This window comes from Antrostomus carolinensis, unplaced genomic scaffold (genome assembly GCF_000700745.2).
Source record: "Antrostomus carolinensis isolate BGI_N321 unplaced genomic scaffold, ASM70074v2 scaffold387, whole genome shotgun sequence".
Classification (NCBI taxonomy): domain Eukaryota; kingdom Metazoa; phylum Chordata; class Aves; order Caprimulgiformes; family Caprimulgidae; genus Antrostomus; species Antrostomus carolinensis.
In genome coordinates this window covers 32,788-60,015 of record NW_010327889.1, presented here as the reverse complement: position 1 = coordinate 60,015, position 27,228 = coordinate 32,788, and the positions used below count along the sequence as shown (strand labels likewise).

The 27,228-nt window shown below is 39.5% G+C and overlaps 1 protein-coding gene across 1 annotated transcript in view; it reads left to right on the top strand.

Moving 5' to 3' along the window:
- Nucleotides 1-219: 219 nt before the first annotated feature.
- Nucleotides 220-27,228, top strand: part of LOC104528115 (pericentrin) — a gene marked incomplete at both ends in the record, with an annotated part of 59,041 nt that continues 32,032 nt past the window's right edge. The window contains 19 exons of the mRNA XM_029085964.1: nucleotides 220-417; nucleotides 2,502-2,552; nucleotides 3,180-3,359; nucleotides 4,782-4,925; nucleotides 6,204-6,368; nucleotides 7,725-10,208; nucleotides 10,290-10,382; nucleotides 10,592-10,768; nucleotides 11,797-12,052; nucleotides 13,963-14,021; nucleotides 14,208-14,382; nucleotides 16,521-16,657; nucleotides 17,176-17,287; nucleotides 18,847-18,879; nucleotides 20,203-20,467; nucleotides 20,740-20,827; nucleotides 22,090-22,306; nucleotides 23,702-23,940; nucleotides 25,794-26,269. Of these exons, the coding sequence (XP_028941797.1) occupies nucleotides 220-417; nucleotides 2,502-2,552; nucleotides 3,180-3,359; nucleotides 4,782-4,925; nucleotides 6,204-6,368; nucleotides 7,725-10,208; nucleotides 10,290-10,382; nucleotides 10,592-10,768; nucleotides 11,797-12,052; nucleotides 13,963-14,021; nucleotides 14,208-14,382; nucleotides 16,521-16,657; nucleotides 17,176-17,287; nucleotides 18,847-18,879; nucleotides 20,203-20,467; nucleotides 20,740-20,827; nucleotides 22,090-22,306; nucleotides 23,702-23,940; nucleotides 25,794-26,269 (5,549 nt within the window). The remainder of the gene's footprint in view (nucleotides 418-2,501; nucleotides 2,553-3,179; nucleotides 3,360-4,781; nucleotides 4,926-6,203; nucleotides 6,369-7,724; nucleotides 10,209-10,289; nucleotides 10,383-10,591; nucleotides 10,769-11,796; nucleotides 12,053-13,962; nucleotides 14,022-14,207; nucleotides 14,383-16,520; nucleotides 16,658-17,175; nucleotides 17,288-18,846; nucleotides 18,880-20,202; nucleotides 20,468-20,739; nucleotides 20,828-22,089; nucleotides 22,307-23,701; nucleotides 23,941-25,793; nucleotides 26,270-27,228) is intronic.

The window sequence follows — 27,228 nt, the reverse complement described above, 5'->3', positions numbered from 1 at the left end:
ATGAGTCTTTAGTACTGGTGTGAGATTTCTTGCTGAACTGCACAGTTATCCAGTACTTTCTGGATGTGTGGAGGTTAGGAAGATAGAGCAGTTTTTCTGCAGATGTATATGTTTTATCAAGATAGGACCTCTGTCACCCATGAGTGTGTTAATCTTGTGGTCCTGCTACATTTTTCTCACCTACCTCTCCTTCTACCTCTTCCAATCTTTTCTGCACAGTTTGCTTACTTCAGAGAACGAAAAACAAAAAGTGACATCACACAGCCGCAGAAAAAGACGGCGAAGAGGAAGGGCTCGGCTGTCCACACGCATGACGCTCCGCAGGAAGAGTGCGCACTAGTGGCCCGAGATGTTGCTGAGGGTGTAGAGAGTAAGGCTGATGACACCAACCTACTAGAGACAACAACAGAGACAGAGGTAAATCTCAGTATTTCTTGTGTTTTCCTTCGCTCTGTCTGCAGACAACAAGTATTTCAAGTGATTGACTCATTTGGGTGTAAGCTGTGTGGCACTGGCAACCAGCTGCCATTGAGAAGTGAGTAAACTGATGTATTTTCACTTGTAATAATTAACTCTCTTACAAAGTAATGTAAATAACTGAAAAAAAGATAAATTTTTTCCCTAATCGAACTTCATCCGAACATCTCCATTATGTGGACTGCGTGGGTGGTACTGTCAAGGCGCTGTCTGCTGATAGCCTGCTAAATTGAGATCTTTCACCTCGCACTGCCATGAGCTTCTCTTTGGGCAGACTTCTGGTTGTGTGGCTGGGGCTCCATGAAATGGCAAATCCAGACTGAGAGGTGTAGTCGATGAGCAAAACTGTCAGGACCTTAAAATGCATGTTATTAGTGTGGTTTTGTATCACTTTGCTGCCTCAAATGTGCTTAATGTTTTCTGAAAAAAATAACATTTGTTCCATCATATACTCTTAGTAGCCACTGCAAAGCCAGCGTATATATTAGGTTCTCTGACAGATTTGTTTAAAGGTGACGCAGCTCGTGCCTAATATATTTTGGTGTGTTTGTACTGATGACCCTCTAGAGGCAGCCCTGTAGTGGTGCCAATAAACATAGAAATACAGCTTCTGACGTAGCTTGACATCACCAGAGCTCTGCTAAGAGATGTACTGTTCTGCCTGAATTAAGCAGTTGCTTTCTTGCTTCAGCTTGCAGGAAAGATTTTTATTTTTATATCAGCTGTGGATTAGACAACCGTGTAACACTTTCTCTCTCTTACTGCCTGGTAATAAAAGTGAGTGAAACGTAGTTTTGGACGATTTTTTTTCTTTAATAGGAATCCAACTTGCTTCACAAGTGGTTGGCTAATGCTTTCCCAGGCCTCAGAACCTACAAGGCAACTCTGGCTACAACGAGATATATCTGTTTCAGTCTGGGAGCTTGTTTTTAAAGTAGATTCCCAGTGCATTTCAGCTTGTTGTCAATGCAAGGGTGTTTGATTTTTGGGGAGGCAGTGCTTTCTGCATAAAAAGCATCTCTCCAGCTGGTGGTGTGTCTTCACATCATACAACGATAGTATCAGACTAGTGTATTTATAAATCTGCAGTTACAGAGGATACAGTTTGCATGGATTATCCTGCTTTCTGTTGTGAGGGTATCCCTATTGCTTTTGGGGTATCCTGAACTTAAGGTTAGCATTGAAAAGGCATTTATGAAGCTACACGCTGAGCTGTCTGCTCTAAGGAAAAAAAAGCATACAGTATTTTGTTGCTCAAGCATAACAGTGTCCTTATTACATTCATGTGAACTTAAATTAAATTAAAAAAAAAAAAACAACAGCAAAAAAGCTAAAACAAAAAAACCCCACAAAAAACCATCAAAAACCCACCAAAGACCAATTACTGCTTTTAAATAGCTTTTGTCAAAATAGCTGGTTTGTAAAGCAGATGGGATTGCTTTCTGGGTTGGGTGGAGAGGGCACCTCTAGGGAGACAGTAATTACGGGAAACTACTTTGTGCAGATTCAAAATACAGGGAGGCTTATGGGCTGCCTTTTCTAAATAGTGCTGCAGTCATCTTTGTGGTGTTAGGAATTTAGTGAGGTAAATATCTTTCAAGATATCAAGCTACATGAAGTGTATTGCTGTTGTAATTGTGTGGGTGATTTTAGCATGTTTAAGTCATCTCCTGTCAGTTAGTTACTAATATTTAGTAGTGGATTAGAGTGCTCAACTGTATTTGCAAACCACAGAAGCAGAAGATAAAACATTGAGTCTCAGTGGTGAGACTTTGCCCTAAATTTTTGAGTAGGTGTTCGTAATAATTTTTTTGGTTTTGTTTTTTTTTTTTGCATTAGTTTCATTCATTTGACCAGCTGAGTTTAGCACTGAAGTCTCTCTCACTGGTCTGTTGTCTCCCAACATGGACATTTCTGGCTCATGTGCTTAAGATGTTGCCAAAATAATTCATCTTTTCCTTATGTATCTTTAAAACAGTTTAGTCACCATGGTTTAGTGTTGGTTCTATTTGTTTGCTTACCAGGGGAGTGCTGACTTGTCCAACTGGGATGTACTAGATGATCATGTGGCTGAAGTAAGTGTGAAAGGATGTGTCTTTAGTAAGAGATGCTGATATATATAGGAAAGAAGAGTATGATAATTGGTTACTAAAATTGTTATCAAATGGGATGAAAGTGATGCAATTTCACTGTTTTAGAGTCTAAACCAGGTACTTATCTGTACCTGCCTGTACTGGCTGCAAAATTGGTTGCTAAGAGAGTTGTTTTTGGTGAAATTGTGGGCCTTGTCCAGTGAAATTTGAATCATATTTTTAATTGAATAGTAGGTTCATTCTTTAATTGTTTCATACATTAAAACCAAAAATTATTTAAAATAAAATACAAGATACTGTCTTTTCTGTGAGAATTGTAACCAGCCACAATTTGATCCTATAGAATCAGAAGGTTCCTCTCCCTAATTTACTTTTGTGCCTTAAAGTATCACATGAAAATGTTTTATTGATGAAAATTTTTATTTGAAGCTTTTAAGAATTAAGGACTTTTTGTATAATGTTACTATTAAATACGAAGTCCCAATGTTGCATTTTAAACTAGAATTTGTCTAGAATTTAAGCTTCAAGCTGAGTTTATATTCAGAGTAATCACAAAACAAATGGTATAATGTTTTGATGAATAAATAAAATTTTGTTTCTTTTATGAAGCAAGCTACGATAAATTCTGCTGCAGAATACAGTGAGTTTGATGCTAAGATGTATCAGATGAGAATAGCTGAATTAGAGAACAGACTTCTGGAGAAACAAGAAGCGGTCGAAAGGCTCACTGCCCAGATGGACGAGCTACAGGAACAACTTACCCAGAACAATGACTCTGTGCAACTTCAGGTATGTTCCATAGAATTGGATAATGAGGATGATACTACTTTATTTTAATCCTAAAAATATTTAGGAAGCAAAACTCAGTTTAAGAATTGGTTTTGTTTTTTTTTTCATTGAGAAGTAGTTCACCTTGCTAACATGTGCGGTGAAAAGCTGTACTGAGGTTTTCCCTTCACTGATGCCTAGGACTTCATATTGCTTGAATCAAATGAGAATAAAATTACATTTGAAATGCTTCTATTTGCAGAGAGTTTTTATGAAATGCATAGTTAAATTCTTCTGCTGAGAAATGGTTGGACACTTGCTACTAGTTTTATTGATAAATTTTCTTAGTATATTGAGAAGTGGACCTTTATAGAGAGAACCTGGGAGAGCCACTAAGGAAGGTAAGTGTAGTTAATCTACATTGAGGTAGGGGATCAGTATGAAAACATGAGACTTGTTTTTTATATAAATAGTGACTTTAAAAATATATTATAATGTATTATGTCAAAGTCATGCTGAAAAATGGTGCAAAAAACCCCCCCTGAAGTATTATTCAAACTATTGAAAAGGAAGTGCTTATTGCAATGTTGGTGTTTCTGTGGATATGCCTGAAAACTGTGGATACAGCCAGGCTCCTTTTCAAATGTTCATGGGCTGGCAGACACCACTACCACCACCCCCAAAATGACTTTTTTTTTTTTCCCCAGAAATCATTCATGCTTTTTGAATATTTGTAAATATTTGTAGCTTTTTGTTTTTGGATTGGGGTTTTTTTGTAATGATTAAGTAGGGTAATTTAAACTTTATTAAACTGACATGTACCTTCTCCTCTTCCAAAATATTTTAAAAAAAAGTATTTTGGATTCCCTTTCTCTAGCATTTTTATGTAAAGGTAAATTATCGCTTGCTTCTGAAGAATAGTTAATTCCTCCTTTACATGTTGTTTTTCTCTTCTTAGGACTGAGAAACAAAAGACATTTTCTGTTGGTGAGAAATAAATTGAAAAGGTTAATGTGATTAACATAAAGTAGGATTAAAGTATCCCATCTCATTAGCTTTCTCTCATATATGGCTGAAAAGAAGAGCTGACAGATAGGAAAGAATTTAGTGGATACTAAATGTTCATTATATCCTGTAGAAAACTTGATTGCTTTTACATCAATTAGAGCTACAAAATTTTTAAGGAAAATATTTATTTCATTAGTGGTAGTCTATAATTTGTTTAAAAAGTCACTTTTGATTAGCTTTGTCATCTCTTTGAGACCAGTGTAAGATTCCTCTTTCATCATGCCTGCCACACAAACATTTCTGGTCCTTTTCTGCAAGTTTTAACAAAGTTAAGTGTAACTGTAAGACACAGCTTTGCTTTAAGAAAACTTACTGGGTTCCCAATATATTAAGGATATTTTAATTTTAAAAGCATGCTTCTTGCGATCCGTGTAGGAGACTACTGTTCAAGAGAAGAATGAAGTCATCAGGAGACTAACAAGCTGCCTTCAACAGGCGAAGAAGGATCGGGATGACCTACAGGAAGAAGCTTTGTGTGTAGCTGGGCAGGTCCATGATTTACAGCTTCAGTTACATCAGGTGTGCCTCTTCTCCAATCTTTGTTTCCTTATGAAGAGAATAAGAACAGGTTTGGAGTATAAACATAAAAACAAAAAAATTGAGTTTATCACATAGGCTTTTGTAGTTTAGTTTGCAGTGCAGCAGTGAAAATGATTTCAGGGCAAGGCAGAGTTTTCTCTGTTGCTAGGGAGAAGTCCCAGAGACATCCTTACTATTTTCCACTTGCTTGTGTAATGTTTGAGAGGTCATTACACTTCTTTGTCCATCAGTTTAGCCCCTGTTAGTGTCTGTTAGCCACTGACATTGTTAGTGGTTTGGGATCTATACACAAAAATCACTGTAATGGTGTGGGCTTACATGGGATCAGTTTTCCTTGCCTTTGCCAAAGCAAGCTCTGAGCAACTGTAACAGCTCAGCTGTTATACCCGAGCCTGCTATGTTGAGGTAATGTGACTTGGCTCAAAGAAGGAGATTTAAAATAACCTGAAGAGGGTTGATTCAGCCCCTATGACCTGTAGGAACCTGCTTCAGTGCAACAAGTTGATCGTGGATCTCATCCCTGAATAACGAGATTTACTGCAGCCTTTCATCTACTTTAAAAAACAATTAAAATACTTAATTCATCTTTGATGCTGCTCAGTGTTCTGGTGGCTATTCTGTCTGAACACCTGTATATTTGTTGTAACAGGAGCCTTGTAGTATATGCCAAAGAGTTGGTACTGTTGAGGCTGCACCTCAGGTCCTACGTTCAGGACATGGAGGTGCTGGAGCGTGTCCAGAGAAGGGCAACAGAGCTGGGGAAGGGTCTGGAGCACAAGTGTGCTGAGTTCCCAGCTGAGGGAACTGGGGGTGTTGAGCCTGGAGAAAAGGAGGCTGAGGGGAGACCTTGTGGCTCTGTGCAAGTCCCTTGGAGGAGGGTGGAGAGAGGTGGGGGTGGGTCTGTTCAACCAAGGACCAAGGGACAGGACCAGAGGAAATGGGCTCCAGTTGTGGCCAGGGCAGTTGAGATGGGATGTGAGGAAGAATTTCTTTGCTGCAAGGGTTCTGAGGCATTGGAAGGGGTTGCCCAGGGCAGTGGTGGAGTCCCCATCCCTGGAGGGATTGAAGAGTGGTGTAGACATAGTGCTGAGGGACATGGGTTAGTCATAGGGGACTGGTCAGTGTTGGGTTAACGATTGGACTCGATGATCTTAAAGGGTTTTTCCAATCGAGGCCATTCTGGGATTCTGTGTGTGACTTGTGTCTGAGTTATTCTGATAAAAACTTCCTTTTGACTGGGAGTACCTTCGTGTTCAGGTTAATGAGATGCTGAGGAGTAAAAGCCCTGGGAAAAACAAAGTATTGGAAGCCCAGCAGCAGATGTCCTTGTTTCAGAACCGTCTCAAAGAGCAAAATGCTCATTTGGAAATGCTGCGTCAGAAAGCACATGACCTGGAAGCACAGCTTGAGTCTACTCAAAAGGTAAAAACTGGTTAAAGTGCCTTTAGAATTATGAGTTCTAGGTATTTAGGTTTTTGTTGCGCTTGCGCAAGCCAAGGTGGTACTTCTTGGAGGAAGAACCTGCAGTGAACGTGTAATCTATGTATGAGGTAACATTTAATGCTTCGGGACTAAAACTACACTTTAGTATGGAATTAAAAATCTATTCTTCTGAAGGGAATGATATTCAGCTAAGGCAAAATAGCTGGTCATGACTTAAGAATTTTTATTTTTGTATGAAATAAGGATTCAGTTCCAGCTCCTTAAAATGTGCTTATTTATTGAAATGACTCCATTGATTTCTGTTGTAGAAGGGTTGGTCTTTAACTTTGTTACCAAACTGCTGGATAACATTAAAAAGTTGCCATCAAAAGCAGGTCCATGTGGTGTTTGTTGAACTGAAGCATATGGGAACATAACTGGCAGAGGCTTGCAGTGGGGTGAAGGTTGCTGGATATGCTGTGTGCCATATAAGAATACAGTTGTGTGTGAACTTGAAACACCTAGATGAGAATAAAAGCTAACCGTATCTGTAATCATGTTAGTTTCAGATACAAAACAAAGTGAGAAGCTTGTGTGGGAATATTTTGATGTAATCATTTCAGTAACAAGGTGTTTCAGAAACACTATGAGTAAAGAAACTTGGTTAAAGTTAGAAACACATAACTTTTTTTTTTTTTTTATAATATGTATTTCAAATTTGGTGATGACTGACCTGCTCTAGTAGCATGGTCATGAAAAAAATGCTTCTTTAGAAACAACTTTATAGGTATTTTAATTACTAACATATATTAAAGAAGCAGCTTAAAAGGTCTTATTTCCTTTCCTTTCTTATTTCCTTTAAGCACATAACCAGCAATGCCATAGTTAGAAGCATTTAACTCATCTGACTCACATTTAAGTGAGTGAGATGAGTTAAAATTCAACGTGGTTGTTCTCTTGGCCTGCTCCCGCCTGCAAGAGGTGTTTTCTCTGTGCAAATGGATGCAAGATGGAGAGGTGTCTGCAGCTCTAATGTTTTGGTGTTTTGTTTTTATTTTTTCCAATTAAAATAGTCAAAGCTTGAAACAGCCAGTATTTTCTTTTTCTCTGGAGTCAGTGGCACATCATTTGTTATTGCTTGGACAATTTGATATTTGTTATGGCATTTGAAGAGTCTTTCAATAGTGCTTTCCACTCTCAACCATGTGCTTAAAAATCCTGTTACCTGGGCCAATGAGACACCTGCACTTATACGGTAAATAGTGTTTGTGAAGATACATTAAAAACGTGAGGCTTAAGGAAATTAAAACATGTCATTTCAATGTCATATTTCATATGTAATATTTTATTTTTAAGAATACCAAAGATAAAGAAAATCTGCTTTCCCCAATGGAAGAGGATATGAAGGATACAATGCAACAGCTATACAAAAGAATAGGAGAAAAAGAACAACATATTAAAAGTCTTCAAGATCTCCTGACATCAGAAAGATTTAGCTTGTCTGTTCTACAGCACACCCTTTCTCTCCGCGACTCAGAAATAACAGAATTAAAAAATGAAATAGCTTTATGCAAATTGAAAGAACGGCAACGTATTGAAGAACTGAAAATCAGTCATGAAAAGGATATTTGCAGGCAGTTGGAGAACTTGAGGGCTGAGCTGGAGAAGTGCTACAGAAGAGAGATCGCAGAAGCCAAACAGATATATCAAGAAGAAACTATTTTAAAGTATAAGAATGAACTTGAACAGTTAAAAAAAGAACTCTATGCTCTGAATTCTGAAGAACACATTCAGAATTTGAATGGCATAATAATTGACTTAAATAATGGTCTTCGTGAGTCTGAAATTAATAAAGAAAACCTGAGAAAGAAACTTGAAAATCAACAGGAAGACTTCCAGAGAGAAAGATCAGAAATTGAAAGTACATACAAGGATTTAATTGATGGCCTTAAGTCTCAGCTTTCTGATGCAGAAGAGCAGATCAAGGAGGCCCAGCGCTATAAACAAGAAAAACAGTCCTTGAATGAAGAGATTCAGAAACTGAATTCTTTCATCCAGCAATTAAATGAAAAGCTACTTTATGAGGCTGAGAAAAGTATAGCTGTAAGGCAGAAGCATGATGAAGAGATTGTCTCCAGTAAAAACCTAATGAAATTGAGGGAAAAACAGATTTTACCAGAGGTGTCGCAGTTGCAGAGAGCAGAGCTTGAGGAGATGTGGAATCAACCACACCAGCCGAAAGGTGAAGCTGAGCTAGTTCATGAAGAGCTAGAGTTCCAGTGTAACTTGGGAGTAGACTCCTCAAGGGACCAATTAGAAGAAACTAAGAATTCAAAGATCCCAAAGAGTAGTGAAAGTAGTGAAGGAGATGACCTGTCTGAAGAACACTTGTCAGAACTAGGGCTTTTCAGTGGTGATGAAGGCATATTGGCTAAATATCTCATCTGCACGGAGAGACTAGAAGAGTCATATGCGTCCAGCACTTCTGAAGGTTATGCCATTGAAGAAGGTAGATGCAGTAGTGTGCTTCTAGAACCCAGCGGAGATTTTATACCTCCTCCACAGAACTTTGGCCTTGAGGAGGAAACATGTCCTAGTGATTTGGCTCAAGAGACTTTTGAAGACACTGAGGTGGGAGCAGAGGCCTTTGTTTCATTTTTGTCAGCTATCTCCCTGCAGCAAAACAAAATCAGTGACCATGATGATGTAAAGGATGATGAGACAACTTGTTTAGCAGAGCGATGTGTGAAGCTAACTCGGCAGCTCCACGAGAAGGAGTCAGCCTTGAAGAAATCTTATCAGGATACCCAAGAAGCTGTCGGAAAATGGGAAAAAGTAATGTCTGAGCTCTCTCATATGCGCGTGGAACTGGATGAGGAACGTGAATTACGGATCTGCTGTGAAAAAGAACTTCTTCAAAAAACAGAGAAGGAGAAAGAACTTGAAAACAAAATAATATTTCTAGTAAAACAGCAAGGTGAGGATGGAGGCCAGCCTGACTGTGCGGTAGAGCCTTTAACACAAGTGTCAAAATCCTCTACCTGGCAAGAAATGGTAAAAGACCTCAAGGAGGAAAGAGAAATGCTGATGGTGCAGCTGCGAACTCAGGAGCAATTAGTGAAAGATGTTCAAGAGCAGAAAACAGCTTCTGATTCTGTAACAAGTGAAGTACAGTCTCTTTTTGGACGTCAGTTAGCTGCTTTACAAAGTCAAAGAGATCAAATGCAAAACCAGCTTGATGCTCAGAAGGCTAAAAACCAGACAATAGCAGAGCTGCTTGGTCAGAAAACCATATCTGAAGAGACATTGCTAAAAGAACAAGAGTTGCTCAAAGCTGAAATCAGTAGTAAAGAACAAAATTTAGCGCTCTTATTGAAGGAAAAATCCACCTTAGGAGAAAGATTATCTGACGTGGAGGAGGATCTAATAAAAGCAGAAAAAGCACTAGCAGAGAATGCCAGCATCATTGAGGATCTTGAGAAAAACATGCATGAACTTAACGCTGAAGTGAAAAACCTCAAAGAAATACAGGAGCGTGAAAGACTGGGATATGAGGACAGATTAAACCTCAGCAACCTAGAAATTCATAAACTTAATGCTGAAATAAAGGCAAAAAGTACTGAATACAGTGAGAAAAAAAGCCAGTTGACTGATGAAATCGCCCATTTGGAGAAGGTTTGTTTGGAGCTTGAGACACGCCTGCAGGAGTCCTTCCAGTCTGCACAAGCTGCCCAGGAAGCACAATCTGAGATGGTGAAACATTACAAAGAGGAAATTGATAGAATGGAGGCTCAACACCTTGCCGAGTTAATGAAAGTGAGTTTGATACACAAGGAAGAGGTAGGACACCCTGCTAACGGCAGGAGTCTTGGGATTTCAGAATGTTTAAGGTAGTAATTGCAAATATTTGCCTCTTTTCAGATAGAAGAATTAAATGCTGAAATAAAAGATAAAGTGGAAAAACAGCAGAAATTGGAAGAAGAAAGAAAGGAACAGATTGCTTTAATAAAAAAGGTAAATGCTGTAATTTGGTTTACTCCAGAAAAATAAAGTGATTTTGTGTTGTTTGTCACTTGAGCACTATAGATGTTTTAGAGAAGCAAAAATCTGTTGTTTTTTCCATGGTGTCTTTGATTTGGGATCAGGAAGAGGGGAGAATTCTGGCTCAATAATTTATTAGGGGGCTAGCTAGCTGTGTTTTGAAGAAAGCTCTTTCTCTGCAGGTCCATGAACGAGAGCACGATCGTGAAATCTCTGAACTGATCGCTAAACATGAAGAGGAAATGGAGAAGCTTCGTGCTGAGCTAAATCAAGATCAGCAGCAGCTGTTGGATGAACTTCAGCAGCAAATGGCAGCCACACACAAAGCAGAGCTTGAGCAAGCTCAGCTTCAGTCCCAGGTAAAATAATCATACACAGTAATTACTGTAGTGGTTCCCTGGCTGCTGCAGAGAAGGCTCTCTGATTTTTGTGCATACTATGTGTGCTCTTTTACATAGTACTGCAATTGAAGAATTAGGAGCATTCCCTTGGTAGATATCTTCTACAGAAGTTCTCCAGGATCCTCACTGCAATTATATTTTAACATTATTTCTGAAGAAAACTGGGTGCTTAAATTGATGGATTTAAAAAAGCCAAAGCAAACAACATTGTCATTTTTCACATCTTGATAAATTTAACAAAATTTAATAAAATTGATGTAATTTTTTTGAAATTATAAAATATACCAAACCCCTCCCACTTCTTAATTTTTCCACTAATGTAATTAGGAATGCTTTCATGCTAAACTTAAGTATGTGAACCAGGCTTTTTCTTCTAAATATTTACTAGGGTTTTGAACACTAAATGTAAAGTGGAAATGGAAAGAATATGTCTAGTGTTAAGTCTAATTACAAGATGATGGTGTACTGTTTAGTTTATTTAAGAACTGAAAAGTTTGGCCAGTCTATTTTATATTTTAGCTGCCATTTCTAACTGTTGGATATTCCTCACTTTTATTTTTTTTAAAAGAGGCATGGTGAATTTTATTTCCATTTTTCTAATATCACTTCAGAATTTTGCTTTTTAGCAAATTATAATAAATAGCAAATATCAGGATTTTTTTTATAATAGACAGTGAAAGACTGGAGTGAGCTTGTGTTCTGCTCTGTCATTGTGAGGAAGTGGACAGGTGCAATGTATTTGGTAGGAGATGAAGTTAAGAGGCAGGTTAGGAAAGCCTTTTACTTTGCACTGAAAATGTTATGCAAAGTTCATTGTAACAGAAGTCAGCTTATTTTCAGGGGTGCAGGAATACTCTCCAAATACAGAAAGGCAAAATTTAGATGTGTTTAACAGCTGAAAGCAATTTAAACAGAAATTGGTTATGAAAAAAGTGAACGCATTTAATTAGAGGGGAGGGAAAACCCCTTTTTCTTCTCCATTTCAGACACTGCACAGCCTTGAATTGGAAGCTTTACGCCTGAGCTTAAATAACATGCACACCTCCCAGCTTGAGCTTACACAATCTAACTTGAGAAAAGAGAAAGAAACTGCACTTGTGGAACTACGGGAGATGCTCAATGATAAGCGTGCTCAAGAGGTAGCAATTCTGCAAAGCCGCCATCAGCTGGAGTGGGAGAAGATTAAGGAACAGTGTCTGAAGGAAAAAGAAGACCTTAAGTCAAAGCATCAGCAAGAACTAGGTATTAAAATTTGGGAATAATGAGCCAGAAATCGAAACTCCCATCAGTATTTTTCTTCCTCCACGGGTTCCTGTCTTGGTGTAGAGCTGACCGCCTGAGTGACGGCTGGTGTTGCCTTGAACAGGGACAGCAGCTGGACTGCTGTGCGAGAGCGCATGCCTTACGTGTGAGAATGAAGTTGTCCAGACCTAAGTTTAATTTTTCTTCAACTGCATGGGTGTTTTGCTGCTATTTCTGTAAAATAGCACTATACTGAAATAGTTACCTTCAGGAAGCTTTAGACAGTGCTCTCATAAAGCATTTAAGTGGTGCAAAGTGTAAAGCTCTTGCCCTTTATGGTACTTAAGGGTTTTTATTGCTGTAAGGCGGCACTGATTACTGTTGAGTTTCTGACATGATGTGGAAGTATTTCCTGGCTTGCCCTGTCGGTGGTTTTAAAAGGAGGATAAAGGAGTTGGAAAGGAATTGAAAGGCTTGGTGAGGACCTGTGGCTAGATGTCCTTTAGGGTGTTTTTGATATATGATTGTATTTTGACATCAGCAAGAGGAATGCTGCGCTTGATAGTACTGAAGGCCTACTGATGGTGCTCTTGGTGTTGGTTGGGATATTTGCCTTTTCCCAGATCAGGAGACCATTTCTGACCCGTATGGCAGAGCTTGAGGAATTTCTGGAGAAAGCCAAGGCCTGCAGCAATTCAGTGAAGAATCATAGAATCGGAGTGGTTGGAAAAGACCTTTAAGATCACAGAGTCCAACCATAAACCCAACACTAACAATTCTACCTCTAACCCATGTCCCTGAGCACCTCATCTGCCCGTCTGTTAAATCCCCCCAGGGAAGGTGATTCCACCACCTCCCTGGACAGCCTGTTCCAATGCTTGACTATCCTTTATGTGAAGAAATTCTTCCTCACATCCAATTTCAACTGCCCTGGGCACAACTTGACGCCATTTTCTCTTGTCCTGTCACTTGTTCCTTGGTTGAACAGACCCACCCCCACCTCTCTGCACCCTCCTCCAAGGGACTTGGACAGAGCCACAAGGTCTCCCCTCAGCCTCCTTTTCTCCAGGCTCAACACCCCCAGTTCCCTCAGCCACAAGGGAACTCAGCACACTTGTGCTCCAGACCCTTCCCCAGCTCTGTTTTATTTTCCACTGAAAGACTTGAAAGAAGGTTGTAAGATAAGGCAACAGTGATTTGAAGCTGTGAGAAAGGGATTGATAGGCCTTTACAGGATTCTTGCAGATCAAGAAATGTGCTCAACAAGAAATTGGAATGAATCTGGGGAGGAGCTGGGAAGGAAGAAGCTGTTGGTGTTGGTGTCAGTGATAATTGAGCAGATAATAGCATCTGCCTTGCAGTCTGTTTCCTAGGTATTTTTAGAAGAAATTTGAAGAGAGTTGCTCACTTGCTGCTGCTGCATGCTACTCTTTTACTGTGTCTCTGGAGATAGAGATGATTGAAACGTTTAATAATGATGTGCAGGGAAATCCTGGCATCTGAAATGACATTGAAAGGCATTTGAATTTATATCTTTAGGAATAAAAAGGGGGTGGTTGTTTTTTGTTTTGGGGTTGTTTGGTTGGGTTTTGGTTTTTTTTTTTTTAATATCTTGCTCTCTGTAGATTTAAGCAGGCTTTCCTTTGCTAATTAAGCTGAACTTAACCTTCCGGGTTGTCTTTGCGGTTGTAAGTGCTCGATAATTATTTTCTAAAATGAAAGTGAATTACTGGGGTGGGTATAACATAACAGCAGGTTTGGATAGAAGCCGGTACCTTACACTGCTGCTTGCCTACCTGTTCAAGCCTTGAGTTTGATACTGAAAATGGTCATCTCGTCCATATTTCTACTTACCAGTTAAGCATAACATTTTATGTAAATTTATTAATAAGTAGTATTTTATTTCACAGTTGATCAGAGAAAGAAAATAGAATTGGAAATGGCAGAGACACGCATCCAGGAATTAGAGGTACAAATTATTTTCTTCATACGAGAAAAAGTCAAACTGCTTTCAGTAAACTAGAGGTTGTAGAAGTCCTGTGTCTACTACATGTGTATTGTAGAGGACAAATAAATGGAGGAGGGGAAAAAAAAAAACCCTCAAGTACTAATTTACTAAATATATTTGCTGTAATAATGCGTGTCTTTCTCTTAGACACTCAAAAGAGACTGGGAATTGGAGTCTGAGGCGCGTTTAAAAAGCACGTGCGAAGAGCTGTCTGAAAAACATCAGACTGAAATGATGGAACTGCAGAAAACTCTGGAAATGGAATTAGACAAAGTAAAAACAGAGCTGGAACTTCTTTCTCTTGAGAATGAACAGTCTAAAAGTAAGTGTCGTGGTCTGGGAACCAGTTGTCTTTATTGAACAATGGCAAAGCTAACTTAAGTGGTTTTAGAACCTGTATAAAGGATCAAATGCAAGATATATTCATGTACTCTTACTTAAAAACTGTGTTGGTGGCATGAGACAGTCTAGAAAACAGGATGTAAATGAAAAACTATTTAAAGCCTAGTTAGCTGTGTTGCATTTTGATTTGCAGAGAATATGAGATGGACTATGTTTTCCTTCAGACATATTAAAGGGAAGTGCTGTTTTGCTGCCAGCTGCAAACCAGCTTTGGATTAATATCCAAAGAATTAAAAGGATTAATATCAACAGAAGTGAAAAAATTTGGTTTGGATTGTGAATAGTTAAAGCTTCATGGAACAGTAACTTTTTGAAACACTGTTCTAGAAGTGATGTTTTTGAGACTATTGTAATTGAAGTTTTCATTAACTTAAGAAATGAAATCTGGATGAGTACCTAGGCAGGTACATCCGTGTATGTCTTTTGCTGGGGTGCAGGTAGGAGATAGGACTATGGAAAGCTTGTGTATGTCTCAAGAATCTGACATATTTGTCGAATAGTGTTTGACTGGCACAATCGCATCAGATTTGCTGTCAGTGAAGGCGTGAAAAGAAGTCATGAGATGTGGTACGCCCTGAAGTGAGAAGAGCTGGTTAGCTGGGGGCTAGGCTCTGAGGTGCTCTGCAGGCGAGAGACGTGGGAAATAATTCTTCAAATAAATGGAAATGCGGTGTTAAGGGTACTGGGTGATGCTGGCTGGCAGGCAGCAAGAACAGGTTTAAGTGAAGAGCAGCCTTTTTGACCTGGTGAGGGCCAGATGCTTTCAGAGTGTTTGGCTCACATTTGGGTGCTGCAAGGACACATTTGTAGCAATGGCTTGTTCTTCCCAGCCTGTATGGACTTTAGCAGGTTTCCCTGAACTCATATCATTAAAGTCTGTTCCAGGAGGATAACGTGCATCCCTTGCAGCTCACTGCAGCTGAAATGCAGTTGCTTGATTACAGATTATTTCTGGAAAGGTCAAGATTTGTTGACCAAATGAGGTAGTAATAACCCAGAAAACTAACTGTATCCTGGGCTGCATCAACAGAGGGGTGGGCAGCAGGTCGAGGGAGGGGATTGTCCCCCTCTGCTCTGCCCTTGGGGGGCCCAGCTGCAGTGTTGCATCCAGGCCTGGAACCCCCAGCACAAGAAAGATGCTGAGCTGTTGGAGCAGGTCCAGAGGAGAGCCAGGAAGATGGTCAGAGGGCTGGAGCCCCTCTCTGCTGGAGAAAGGCTGAGGGAGCCGGGCTTGTTGAGCTTGGAGAAGAGAAGGCTGCAGGAAGACCTCACTGTGACCTCCCAGTACCTGAAGGGAGCCTCTAAACAGGAGGGAGAGGGACTATTTCCATGGGCAGAGAGTGACGGGACAAGGGGAAATGGTTTTAAACTGAGAGAGGGGAGATTTAGGTGAGATATGAGGAGGAAATGTTTCCCCCAGAGGGTGGTGAGGCACTGGCCCAGGTTGCCCAGAGAAGCTGTGGCTGCCCCTTCCTGGAGGGAGTCCAGGCCCGCGGGGCAGCCTGATGTGGTGGCTGTCAACCCTGTCCACAGCAGGGGGCTTGGAACTGGATGATCTTTAAGGTCCTTTCCAACCCAGACCAGTCTGTGATTTTAGTAGCAAGTTTACAGGGTTCAGAGAGCGCTCAGCCCCAAGGCAGAGTGTACTTTGCATGAGCTGTCCTAGTCCTTTTCTTCTGCTGCCTGCTGCTCAGTGTGCTCATAGGAGAAATTCTCTGTTTGTAGGCCATGAAGAAAGGCTTGATTCCCTGTTCCAAGTACGTGTGCTTCTAGTTCAGGATGCTTGTTCATGTATACAGGGAGCAGATGTTAATTGCTCCGGCACTACTGTCGGTTACCTCTTGGCTAACAGTGTGCGATGCAGAGGACTAGGAACCACTCTGTGGAAATATTTGACTTTCAAGTACTTGACTATTCAAGTATTATTTGGGTTTTTTTATTCCCTGTAAGCTAATGCTGTAGTCTAGAGACAAGCAGTTCTATTTTAGCTGCATAGAAGTCATACAGGTTATTCAGCAACTGCGATGGTGGTATAGCAGAACTAATCTTTAATTTTAGTAAAATATATGGAATTGGAGAAGCAACACCTGTCAGCCATCACAAAATTACAAGAACAGCTGCAGACTGAACATAATCAACTCCTAGAAGATATGAAGGTGAAAAGCCAAGAAAAAGAACAGAATCTTCAGAAGGAGGTAAAAAAGATTTCTTTACCTGATTTGAGTGGTTGATCACTCTATATATGATGTAACAAAACCTAGACCATATGCATATCGTTTGGGTGACTTGATTGTGTTTAGGGATTTTATTGAAAAACTACAGTGCATCTCATGAAGTAGGTAAATACTCTGGGATTTTCTAAAGTGGTTCAAAATCTTTTGAATGCAATTGCCTTTGTGCCATTTGATGCCGTTTCTTCCTCTGTATTTATATGTTTAATTTTCTGGCTCCTGTGTTTCATTTTTATCAAGTTAATACTTCAATTTTGCCAGTGATAATAAATGTAGTATCAGGAACTAATTCCTCTCCCTAAGAGGAGTGGGTCTAACAGTTAAGTGCTCTCAGTATCTCTGGTAGCCCGGATCAGGAGCTGAGAGCCTGCTTGTCTTTAAGTGTTTCCACCTATTTCTGACAGAACTCACTGTTGCATATAAAATAAGCGATTAAAACTAAATTGTTTTAAAAACATTGGTTGTTTTAATGTCTTGCATAGCTGGAAAAACTTCAGGTCACGCATGAAGAACTCAAAACTCAGTCACAAGAAGAAATCGAGCATCTTTGGTCTCAGCTCAATAGCACCCGAGCAAATCGGCAAGAGCTAAGTGGTATGTTTAAACCTGACGCGTTTTATTTTTTACTCTCCTTCATATAGAAGTACACGTTATTGACACAAAATACTTTCAGTTATGATTAATAGTTTTAATGCAATAACAGTGTTTGTATTCATTGTGGAAGTGGATATGAACTCAACTGAGAAAACTGTGAATTGAAGATAGACAGTAAAGATCACCACTTAGTTTATGACTTGGAGTGCTTTTTTGTGGCTATGATATGTTTGCTTTTATTTGGAGATAATTAAGAGATCAGTCTGCTTAAAAACAAAAGGCAGAAATATTTTAAAACTGTGTGATTAGGCTATATCTTGAGGCTTTTTTTTCATTTTCAGTTTTAAGGTGAGTTAAATCAAATGCTATTTCATTGACACTCAAAGTGGAGATTCACCATCTTCTGAAAGATTTTAAATTCTTAAATATAGAAAAGACCTAAGCTAGGTATCTCTGTTTTTAAAATGAGAATAAAAATATTCAGGTGATATTTCTGAAATCAGAATGAATGAAAAAGTTGTTTTCCTGTAAGGCTAAGAATAACTTTCTTTTTCTACAATGATGCTTCTGTTCAAAAAAATAGACAAATTCCCTAAACCTAAAAGCAAATAATAAAAGGAAAATGGCGTGCACAGCAATTAAACATGAACAGTTTTGGGGTTGTTTTGTTGTTGTTGTTGGGTTTTTTGTTGGTTTTGGGTTTTTTTCTGCTTTGGGTTTTTTTGGTTGGTTTGGGTATTTTTCAGTTAGTTTATCTGCATTAAACTTACGTAAAAGTTTTAAAGCTTGAGAGAAAATGACTGGCTGAAATCTGACATTGAATGCTTTATGTATCTTAAGATATCTGTTTCAAGATTTAGATATATTATACAAAACGGTCAACTTGACAGTGTAGTGATTGGGGATGACATATTTTCAGTTGAAATGCAGTAGAACATGTCTCAGATGTGTGTATGCAAACAGATGTGTAATATGTGAAATAATACATTTTGGAAAAATAAGCAGGACAGTGTAGTGATTGGGGATGACATATTTTCGGTTGAAATGCAGTAGAACATGTCTCGGATGTGTGTATGCAAACAGATGTGTAATACATTTTGGAAAAATAAGCAAGCTAGACACCATGATGTTAACCCAGACTGTGTGTGTTCACCTTGTGTTGAGACTGATACTAAGTGGCATTCTTTACTTCTGCTGGGGTAATTGAAGCATATTACATTTACCTTTAGTTTTAAATGCAATTTCGGATTTTCTAAATAATATAACCGTAAATAGCTTTGGAAGTATAGTAGGACTTTGAGGGTGGCTTTTTGTTAGTTTTCTGGTCATAAATTGAATAAATAAATTGTTCTATCTAGTCAGACTTTACCTTGACTTTTTCAGATCACTGTTTTGATATTACAGAATTAGAGCAGGTAGCACTTTATAGTGTTTGGGATTCTTCTATTTCCTCTCTGTAACTCTAATCTTGCTTAACCATTAAAATGTCTTTCCATGTTTCTAATCACTCGCATTCCCATTCTTTGGACCCTTTCTGTTTCTTCTTCATCTTGCTTGAGATGGTGAGACCAGAATGCAAGCCCATGGTCCAGGTGAGGATCCCTCTTTTTGGTGTTGTGAGATCTTAAAGGTGTTTTGTTTTTACTCTGCTTTGCTTTGCTTGAGTGATCATTTGACAATGCATTTGGATTGGTTTGAGGACTCATGGTGGATGCACCACATAGCTGGATGATGGAATAGCTGCTCTGATATGAGTGATGTGCCAGTTTAAACTGTTAACTGCTTTTCTGGGTTAATTTTGTACTAGCAGACTTTGCTGATTAGGCAGAACCTACCTGTGCCAGATTAGGCTTCCTTTGCTGTTGGTGATGTTACTAGTTCCTGCTTGTTACTTGATTCCTCTGCTCCCTTTGGAAGCTGCTTGATCCATCCACTTCTTGTGAGAATTTTTCATGCCAAGTATTTTCTGATTTGCTCCACAAAAACACGCTGTGACAATCAGCTGCGTCACTTCCTGGGTGGCATCCTCTGTTTCCATAAATGTTTCTGAAGTTTCTCCTCTTGCATAATGTAAGCAGATGCTTTCCTCCAAGTTCTTTCTTCTTGAAATGCAGTTCTATCTTCAGTTGGTTCTGTGGGGATTCAGCTAACTTAAGACATCTGGAAATCTGAGGCTTTTGGGAAACTTTTTAAATTCCCTTTTATGATTCTTGCCTTTTTTTCCTACCCTTTCACTTCCTGATATGTTACTGCTTCTTTAATACAGAATGTGGAGAAGAAAACTCTCAAAGAGTTCATGAATATACAGCAGCTGTTTGCTACTGCATTCTAGTTTTTGTTTGTGTTGTGGGGGGGTTTTTTTTGTTGTTGTTGTAGGATGGTTCTTTTTAATTCAGTTAATTTAGCCTCTGTTTGGATAAGCCAAACCATCACTAAAGTAATACAGAATTTATTTTATTTTTTATTTCCTGGGAGTTTTCTTCTGCATAGTGTGTGCTAAATTTGTTTTTGTTTGTTGGGTAGTTTTCCCTGGAGGAAATTAAATGTTCTTGACTAAATTATTGCTTCTGGTTGCTGCAACAGGCAGGTGTGAAGATTAAGCAACATTGCAGGATTCTACATGTCACTAGCCCAGACCTGAAGCACAGGGAAATGAGGAGGGATAACAGTCTGCTGATAATTTTGATTCCTGTTATAAGGATGGTTTCTCTGAATGCAGTGTAAATGGAGAACATGACTTTCCTGTCTTCTGAGGAAGGAATGTTTCATCTTTCAGAAATTAATTTTCTTATGTACCTTGTGGGATGACATTTTACTGCTGTGTCAACAACTAAAATATGGGTGATCTTTGGAGAATGACTTGGCCTAAAGATACATACTTCTGAGTACTTGTGTTGGCTTTGCCTCTGTTCCAGAGCTCAAAGAGCAGCTCCTGGCTCGTGCATCGCGGGTGGAAGAAATAGAGTGTTTAAAACAAGAATTTGAACAGCAGCATCAGCAAAGACAAAGTGAGCATGAAACTGAACTGGAACAGCTGAGACTTTATTTTGAAAAGAAGTTAAGGCTTGCTGAAGAAAACTACAGAGAAGAATTGACTTTGATGCATCAGCGACTGCAAGAACTGAATGAATATTCACTGTCAGAGTTGGAAGTGAGTCATGAACAAGCAGGGGACATCAGGTGATCTATTATTTTCTTTTCATCTCATGTTATGACATCATGCTTCCCTTTTTTTTTTAAATATATAAAAGATTATGTTAGCATCTAAATACACTGGGATTGGGCATTAGGTGATGTAGTTAGAAACAGCATTGAAAGTCGTGAGTGCACAGTCCTGAGCAGTTGTTATAGTTGCTCTGTGCTTACTTTCAGTACTACATCGTAAGTTGTCAAGTTAATTTAACTTGATTTGTGACACATGTTAGTCTTAAACTTTAAAACTCCTTTTTCAGTTCTTCTGTCACAGTTTTTGAAGAGAATGCTGAGAAAGAGAGAAGGGATACACTCGGTCAGCTCAATCAACAGCTGGAACAACATCAGGTAGTATGTTTGATATATTGAAGTTCTAGTGCTCATTACATGACCTGTATGAACATTGATGTCTGGTTCCTAGCTCTTAGCAAAGAGTTAATTTGAGACATTTATTATGGCTTACTTATTTTTGACAAGTATATTGTAAATTCCCAACTTGAAATAGTTCTCAGACTAGCAGAACAGGTGAAACATGGTGTTCTGTAATTTTGTATCTTCTGTTTTATCCCCTCTTCAGTATTGAGTGTCCTAGATGTTTCTTTACCTAGATACGGGTGGGACTTCCCACTCTATTATGCTTTCAAACAGCTCCTGAAACTGGCTTCTGCCTTTTGTCATGTGTCCAGAGCCTATCTACATTTTTTTAATCAAAAGATTCTACTGTACAGATTTGTTGGAGACTATTTTGTTCTTACTCACCATGTTTCCCTATTCAGAGTACACTAAGGCAGCATTAGTGACATGGTTTAGTGGTGAACTTGGCGGTGTTAGGTTTACAGTTGGACTTGATGGTCTTAAAGGTCTTTTCCCACCTAAATAATAGAATCACAGAACCATAGTGGTTGGAAAAGACCTTTAAGATCACCGAGTCCAACTGGAAACCCAACACTACCAATTCCACCTCTAACCCATGTCCCTAAGCACCTCATCTGCCCGTCTGTTAAATCCTCTCAGGGATGGGGACTCCACCACCTCCCTGGACAGCCTGTTCCAATGCCTGAGAACCCTTTCGGCAAAGAAATTCTTCCTCACATCCAATCTCAACTGCCTTTGGCAGAACTTGACGCCATTTCCTCTTGTCCTGTCACTTGTTCCTTGGTTGAACAGACCCACCCCCACCTCTCTTCACCCGCCTTTCAGGGTCTTGGACAGAGCCAGAAGGTCTCCCCTCAGCCTCCTTTTCTCCAGGCTCAACACCCCCAGTTCCCTCAGCCACAAGGGAACTCAGCACACTTGTGCTCCAGACCCTTCCCCAGCTCCGTTGCCCTTCTCTGGACACGCTCTAGTACCTCAGCATCTTTCTTATAGTGAGGGGCCCAAAACTGAACACAGTACTCAATGGCTACATGATTCTGCTTTGAGGAGCTCTGCTGCTCTGGTAGCAGATGGAGTGGCAGGAACGGAACAAAACCGACAGCATTTTGGAAACCAGATGCGTATATGTCAAGCAAGTGCATTATAGTGCAATTCATGTGGTGCTCTCACTGAAAGATTCTTGGCATGGCTTCTTCAAAGCTGAACGCGTCTTTCTAACCTCTTTTTTTATGTAGGAAGAACTTGCCTGTTTGCAGGTACAACTGAAAGAACAGCACAGGCATGAATTAGATTCCTTAAGGTCTTCACTTGCACTTCAATATAAGGAGGACCTAATGAAAATGAAGATGGATCTGTCAGACAAATATGTAACAGAAATTGAGGAAATGAAAAGAAAGCATTGTTTAGAACTTGAGCAGCTCCGTGCCCGACTTTCAGAAGAACACATTAAAGGTAAGATGAACTGTCAGACTGGAAGTAAAATGGTAAGCTGCTTTTCTGGCTTATATTTTTCTTTAAATATTTAAAGGCTTATCTGAAGAAGTTTTCAGCTTGTTCCTAGTTTACTCAAAACTGCAGGGAACACTTACCACATGTTAATCCCTGGCATCGAGCACTTTGCTTTTTGACTTTTATGGGCATGTTGAGTTGCACTTCCAAAGATGTGGTGACCAGAAGTTGATTATTCTGTAGGACAAACTACAACCGTGGAGCAGTTACTAAAAGGAGTTGATCAGGTTTCCATTCTTGATGCCAAGGGCAGTCAATTCCTGAATTAATAGTTATTTGAAAATTTCTCAATGTTGTCTGCCAGCCATGTTAAATGTCTTGCATTTGCATGAAATAATTCAGTTCTCACTCTGTTCCATAGAGTAGACCCACTTCTGTGCTTCTTTTACCTGTGTGCCTTTTGTGGGTTTGATAGGGCTCTGCTTATTTAATGTTAATATTTCTTTTTCCTCCTGTGTTTGCCAACTAGCTGGCGTACCTATTGGGATGAATTTTTTTGAACAAAGAGGAAAGTATTTATGGGGAGCAGAATTTGTAATAGATATCTTTTTCTATAGGGTTCTGTAGGGTTTAGGTTATATTGGTGGCTCTATTTACTGAGACTTCCCATGTGGTCATGGGTTCCTGTAATTTCTAAGTTGCTGCTTTTCTTGAAATTATAATTTATAGAAATATACTGCCTTGTAGTGTGTCAACATGAAAGGCATATATTGTTGAGGTGCAGGTAAGGAATCATAAGTCATCCGTAACTTATATTTGGTTATGTATAATGCATATGGCTATAACTGTGTTCCACTGTATCTTTATTAAAAGTATCGGTACAACTTTTTAATTTGCAGATATATTTCTTCTCTCCAATTATTTATTTATTTTTCATACTAGAGAGTATATCAAAACTGCTTAAATTAGAATGTTTAGAGATTTTTTTTTCCCATCTGCCTTTTGGGGAAATGCCTTATATAAATAGTATGTGCAAAAGAGGACGTATAAAGATAAAATTTCCATAAATCTGCCATTATATTTTCCAAAAAGAAAGTCAGCCCCTGTGACTGTTGCTGATAGGACAGAGATCTTGCCACAGGTTTCATGATCCTTCTCCATTATTCTGTGTGTGTTGACACTGATAAATTTCAAAGGTGGTGATAAAGTGGAAAAGAGTAGAAAATCATCCTGATAAGGGATTCTTGTTGGTCTGTAGTTAGTTTAGCTACTGCTAAACTGCACAACTGACAACATTCAGCTTTATTTCTGTGCATTAATAGGAGCTGTTAAAAGGAAATAAATTCCAGAATGTCATTTTGTTGTTTGGGGTTTTCTTCTTTTTTTTTTTCTTTTCAGAAATCACCAAACTGCGCCTACAGAGCGCTCAAGATGCAGCACGTCAAGTTGAGATGGAGGTGGCTGAGCGAGTGTCTGTGCTGGAGGAAGAGCACAAGGCTAAGCTTTCTCTCCTCCACTCTGAGAAACAGCGTATTGCAGAGCTTTTGGAAGAAATAAAGTGTTTAAAGGAAGAGATTACTAAACAAAAAGATGTTTCTGTGCAGAATGAAAAACATCTGAAAGAGGAAATGGAAAAGGTAATTTGTATTACAGTACTGTGTTGTATAGCGTTGGGCAAGGTCAGATCTGTTGGGAAGGCCAAGGGAGATAAAAGCAGCACTTACCTTTAAATGTGTCTAGTTTAGTGATAGTAGCTTTGATTTTAAGTGGACTTACAGGGATACACACAAATGTTGGAATACAAGTCTGAAGTTTAGATCACTTTAGTGTTAAATGCTCAGTTTCTCTGCAGATTAACTTCTTTAATAGCACAGATGGTGTGGGAAGGCAAGTGCTTCAAGGGTTGATCCACTCCATCTATTATGTTGATGTGGGTCAAGCATACATATATAGGCACATACAAAAGGTCCTTCATCCTGAACATCTCCCCGCAGCACATCGTAGTGTCTTGGTGCGGAAGTGCCATGGTGCGCTTGCGTGTTGTCGTTTGGCAATGGAGAATTCAGCAGGAAAAACTGCAGCAGATGGAAAAAAAAAAACCCTCTACTGAGTGGGTCATCTCTAAGAAATTTCTGAAATTGATAGGACTGTCTTTTGAAGCAAATAACCAGAAATACTTTTTCATACTATTTTTTAAGGGAAGAAGAAAGAATCAGAGAACAGATTTCTGCTTTTGCTTTGCTTTGGTGTAGCTCTTACACCTGCACTGTCAAAGTCTTAAAGTTGAAAGAATCATATCTGGCACCTTCCATGATAGAATCCCAGAACTGCCTCGATTGGAAAAGCCCTGTAAGCTCATCGAGTCCAACCATGAACCCAACACTGACCAGTCCCCGACTAACCCATGTCCCTCAGCACTATGTCTGCACGACTCTTCAATCCCTCCAGGGATGGGGACTCCACCACTGCCCTGGGCAACCCCTTCCAGTGCCTGATAATTCTCTCTTACCTGTTAAATCAGCCATCCCATCTGAGGATAAACTGAGATTGGATGTTAATTCATTGTTTAATTTGTTCTGATATTTGATTGATAAGCCTATACAGAATGTGGTGTTTGAAATGAGCCTGTCCTGAACGCTGACCCACCGTCTGGAAACACACGTTTTGTTTGCCTGCTGATCTCTTCTCAGAAACAGGGTGAACTGATTTCCTCAATTGCCTCTCTGTTTCCAGTGCTGGCACCTGCCCTCCCCAGGTTTTCATGGATTGTGTGTTTATTGAAATCTAGGGGGTTTGCCTTTCTTTTCTGCCTCTTTGTTTAGCTTGAAGCATAAATTCATTAGCATAAATGAATGCTTCAATACTTGTTCAAACCCTTCCAGCTGAAAACTGAAGAATATACTTCATACTGATGCTCCTATGTGATCTCTTATTAGCTTTTAATTTTCTTTTAAGAGAGGACCATCTTGTTTCATTAGCTGACTATTTATTTCTTTACCTCTAGTGTACTTTTAGAGGTTTTTTTTTCTGTTTGTTACTGAGCAATCATTTGGTGCTTTGGCTTCGGTTTTTATACTCCGTGCTTTTTATGTTGCTTTTATGCTGTGTATGAGATCATGGTCTTAGACACTGCATATAAGATAGCACTGGAATTTATAAGGAGAGGTTTAAAAGAGACTTTTAATCATACTGAGTATGCGTGCCCATAGTTTTATAAGTTGAATTCTCAAAATGGAGAAAAGTGGCTTCAAGAGAAAACAACATAGACTACCATATTAATTCTAGATTTTTCTCTTAATTTTTTCGTATCTTCCTTACCCCTTAAGAGTGCATGGAATTTAAGTACCTATGCATTGACATTTCAGCCTGCCTTTTATTTGGGAGACTTGACTGCAAGAATTTATTCTCTCCGAGACCTTAAATGCCTGAGAACATTCACTTCAGTTTGGCTTTTGTATTTTATACGTTTTTTTAATAACTGTGTTCACAGGTAAAATATAAAATTGCTGAGGATCACAAGAATAAATTAAGGGAGGCCAGAGAAGAAGTCCAGAAAATAGAGACTATGTACAAAGAAAAAGAGAAGAAATGGAAATGTGAAAGCGAGGACCAGAGAATCCAAGCAGAAGAGAAGTTATCATTGCTGCGTATCGAACTGCAAAATAGAGCAGAATCTGAGAAGCAGAATTTACAAAAGGAATTTGAAGTTCGTGAAGCCGAAATGAATCAGCTTCAAGATCACCAAGCTGCCAAAATTCTGGAATTGGAGAAGTTGGTAAAAGAGCAGCAAAACAACTTGCAGCAGCTAGAGGACAGCCTTGCAAGTGCACAGGCTGTGCAGAAATCTCGGGAGCAATATGACAGCGACCTGCAGGCAGCCAAAGCACTCATGGCAAAAGAAATTGAAAAGGCTACGCTTTGTCTGCAGGAAGAATGTGCACTGAAACTTGTGGAAGCACAAACCAAGTAAGTCCTGAGTATCTGAGCACTTTCACTTAACAGTTCAGTCATTGTTATTATTGCTGTGTCTTATTTTAAAGTTAATGAGTCGTAGTGGTGTAGGTTTGACACTTGAGGCACCAGCGAGCTCGTGTGTCTAAAGCTTACTCTCCCAAGGAACAATAACGCGGTCCATTATGGTTGACTGTAGAATTTTGCTGCATGTAAATGCATTCAATTAAGTCTTACCAACTAAACGAGGCGTAGTCAAGTTCTGCCTGTTACAGTTAAGAATAAAACGTGCAGCTGAAAACTACGTACTAGGCTTGGAGGAGGGGAGGTGTTACAGGACATGTAAGGGAAAAAATGCTCTAAACTTTTTCAAGTGTTTTCAAACAGCTTGTGACAGTTTCACTGGGCTAGCCCTTGGCTAGCAGCCAACACAGCCATTCACCCAGTGGATAGGGGAGAGAATTGGGGGGCAAGGATAAGGAGACTCGTAGGGTGAGATAAGAAAAATTTAATAATTTAAATTAAAAAACCTTAAAATAATACTAATATTAAAATAGTAGTGATAATAAGAGTGGCAAAATATGCTAATGAGTGACGCCCAGTGCCATTGCTCACCACCCGCCGACCAAGCCCAGCCCGTTCCCAGAGAACGATCCCGGAGGAACCGAAACCGCAGTCCTGGGAGAGCCAGAGCCCGAGCCAAAGCCAGAGAGAGCAAGAGAGGAAGAGCCCCTCATGAATCTCCTGCCCATGGGGAACAGGAGATGGAACAGCCCCTTGGCAGAGCCCAATGCCCATGGAGCTGATCCATGTCAATATCCCTCACCCCCTGAGATCTTGCGCTCGCAGACGGACAAACACAAAGTCCTTCAGTGCCAGGGACACAAATGCAACATGGGGATGTTCTCAGCGTTTCTCTCCTAACCAGTCCCAGCTGAAAGTAAAACGCAGTGCTGTTCCAGCTGCTGAACAGA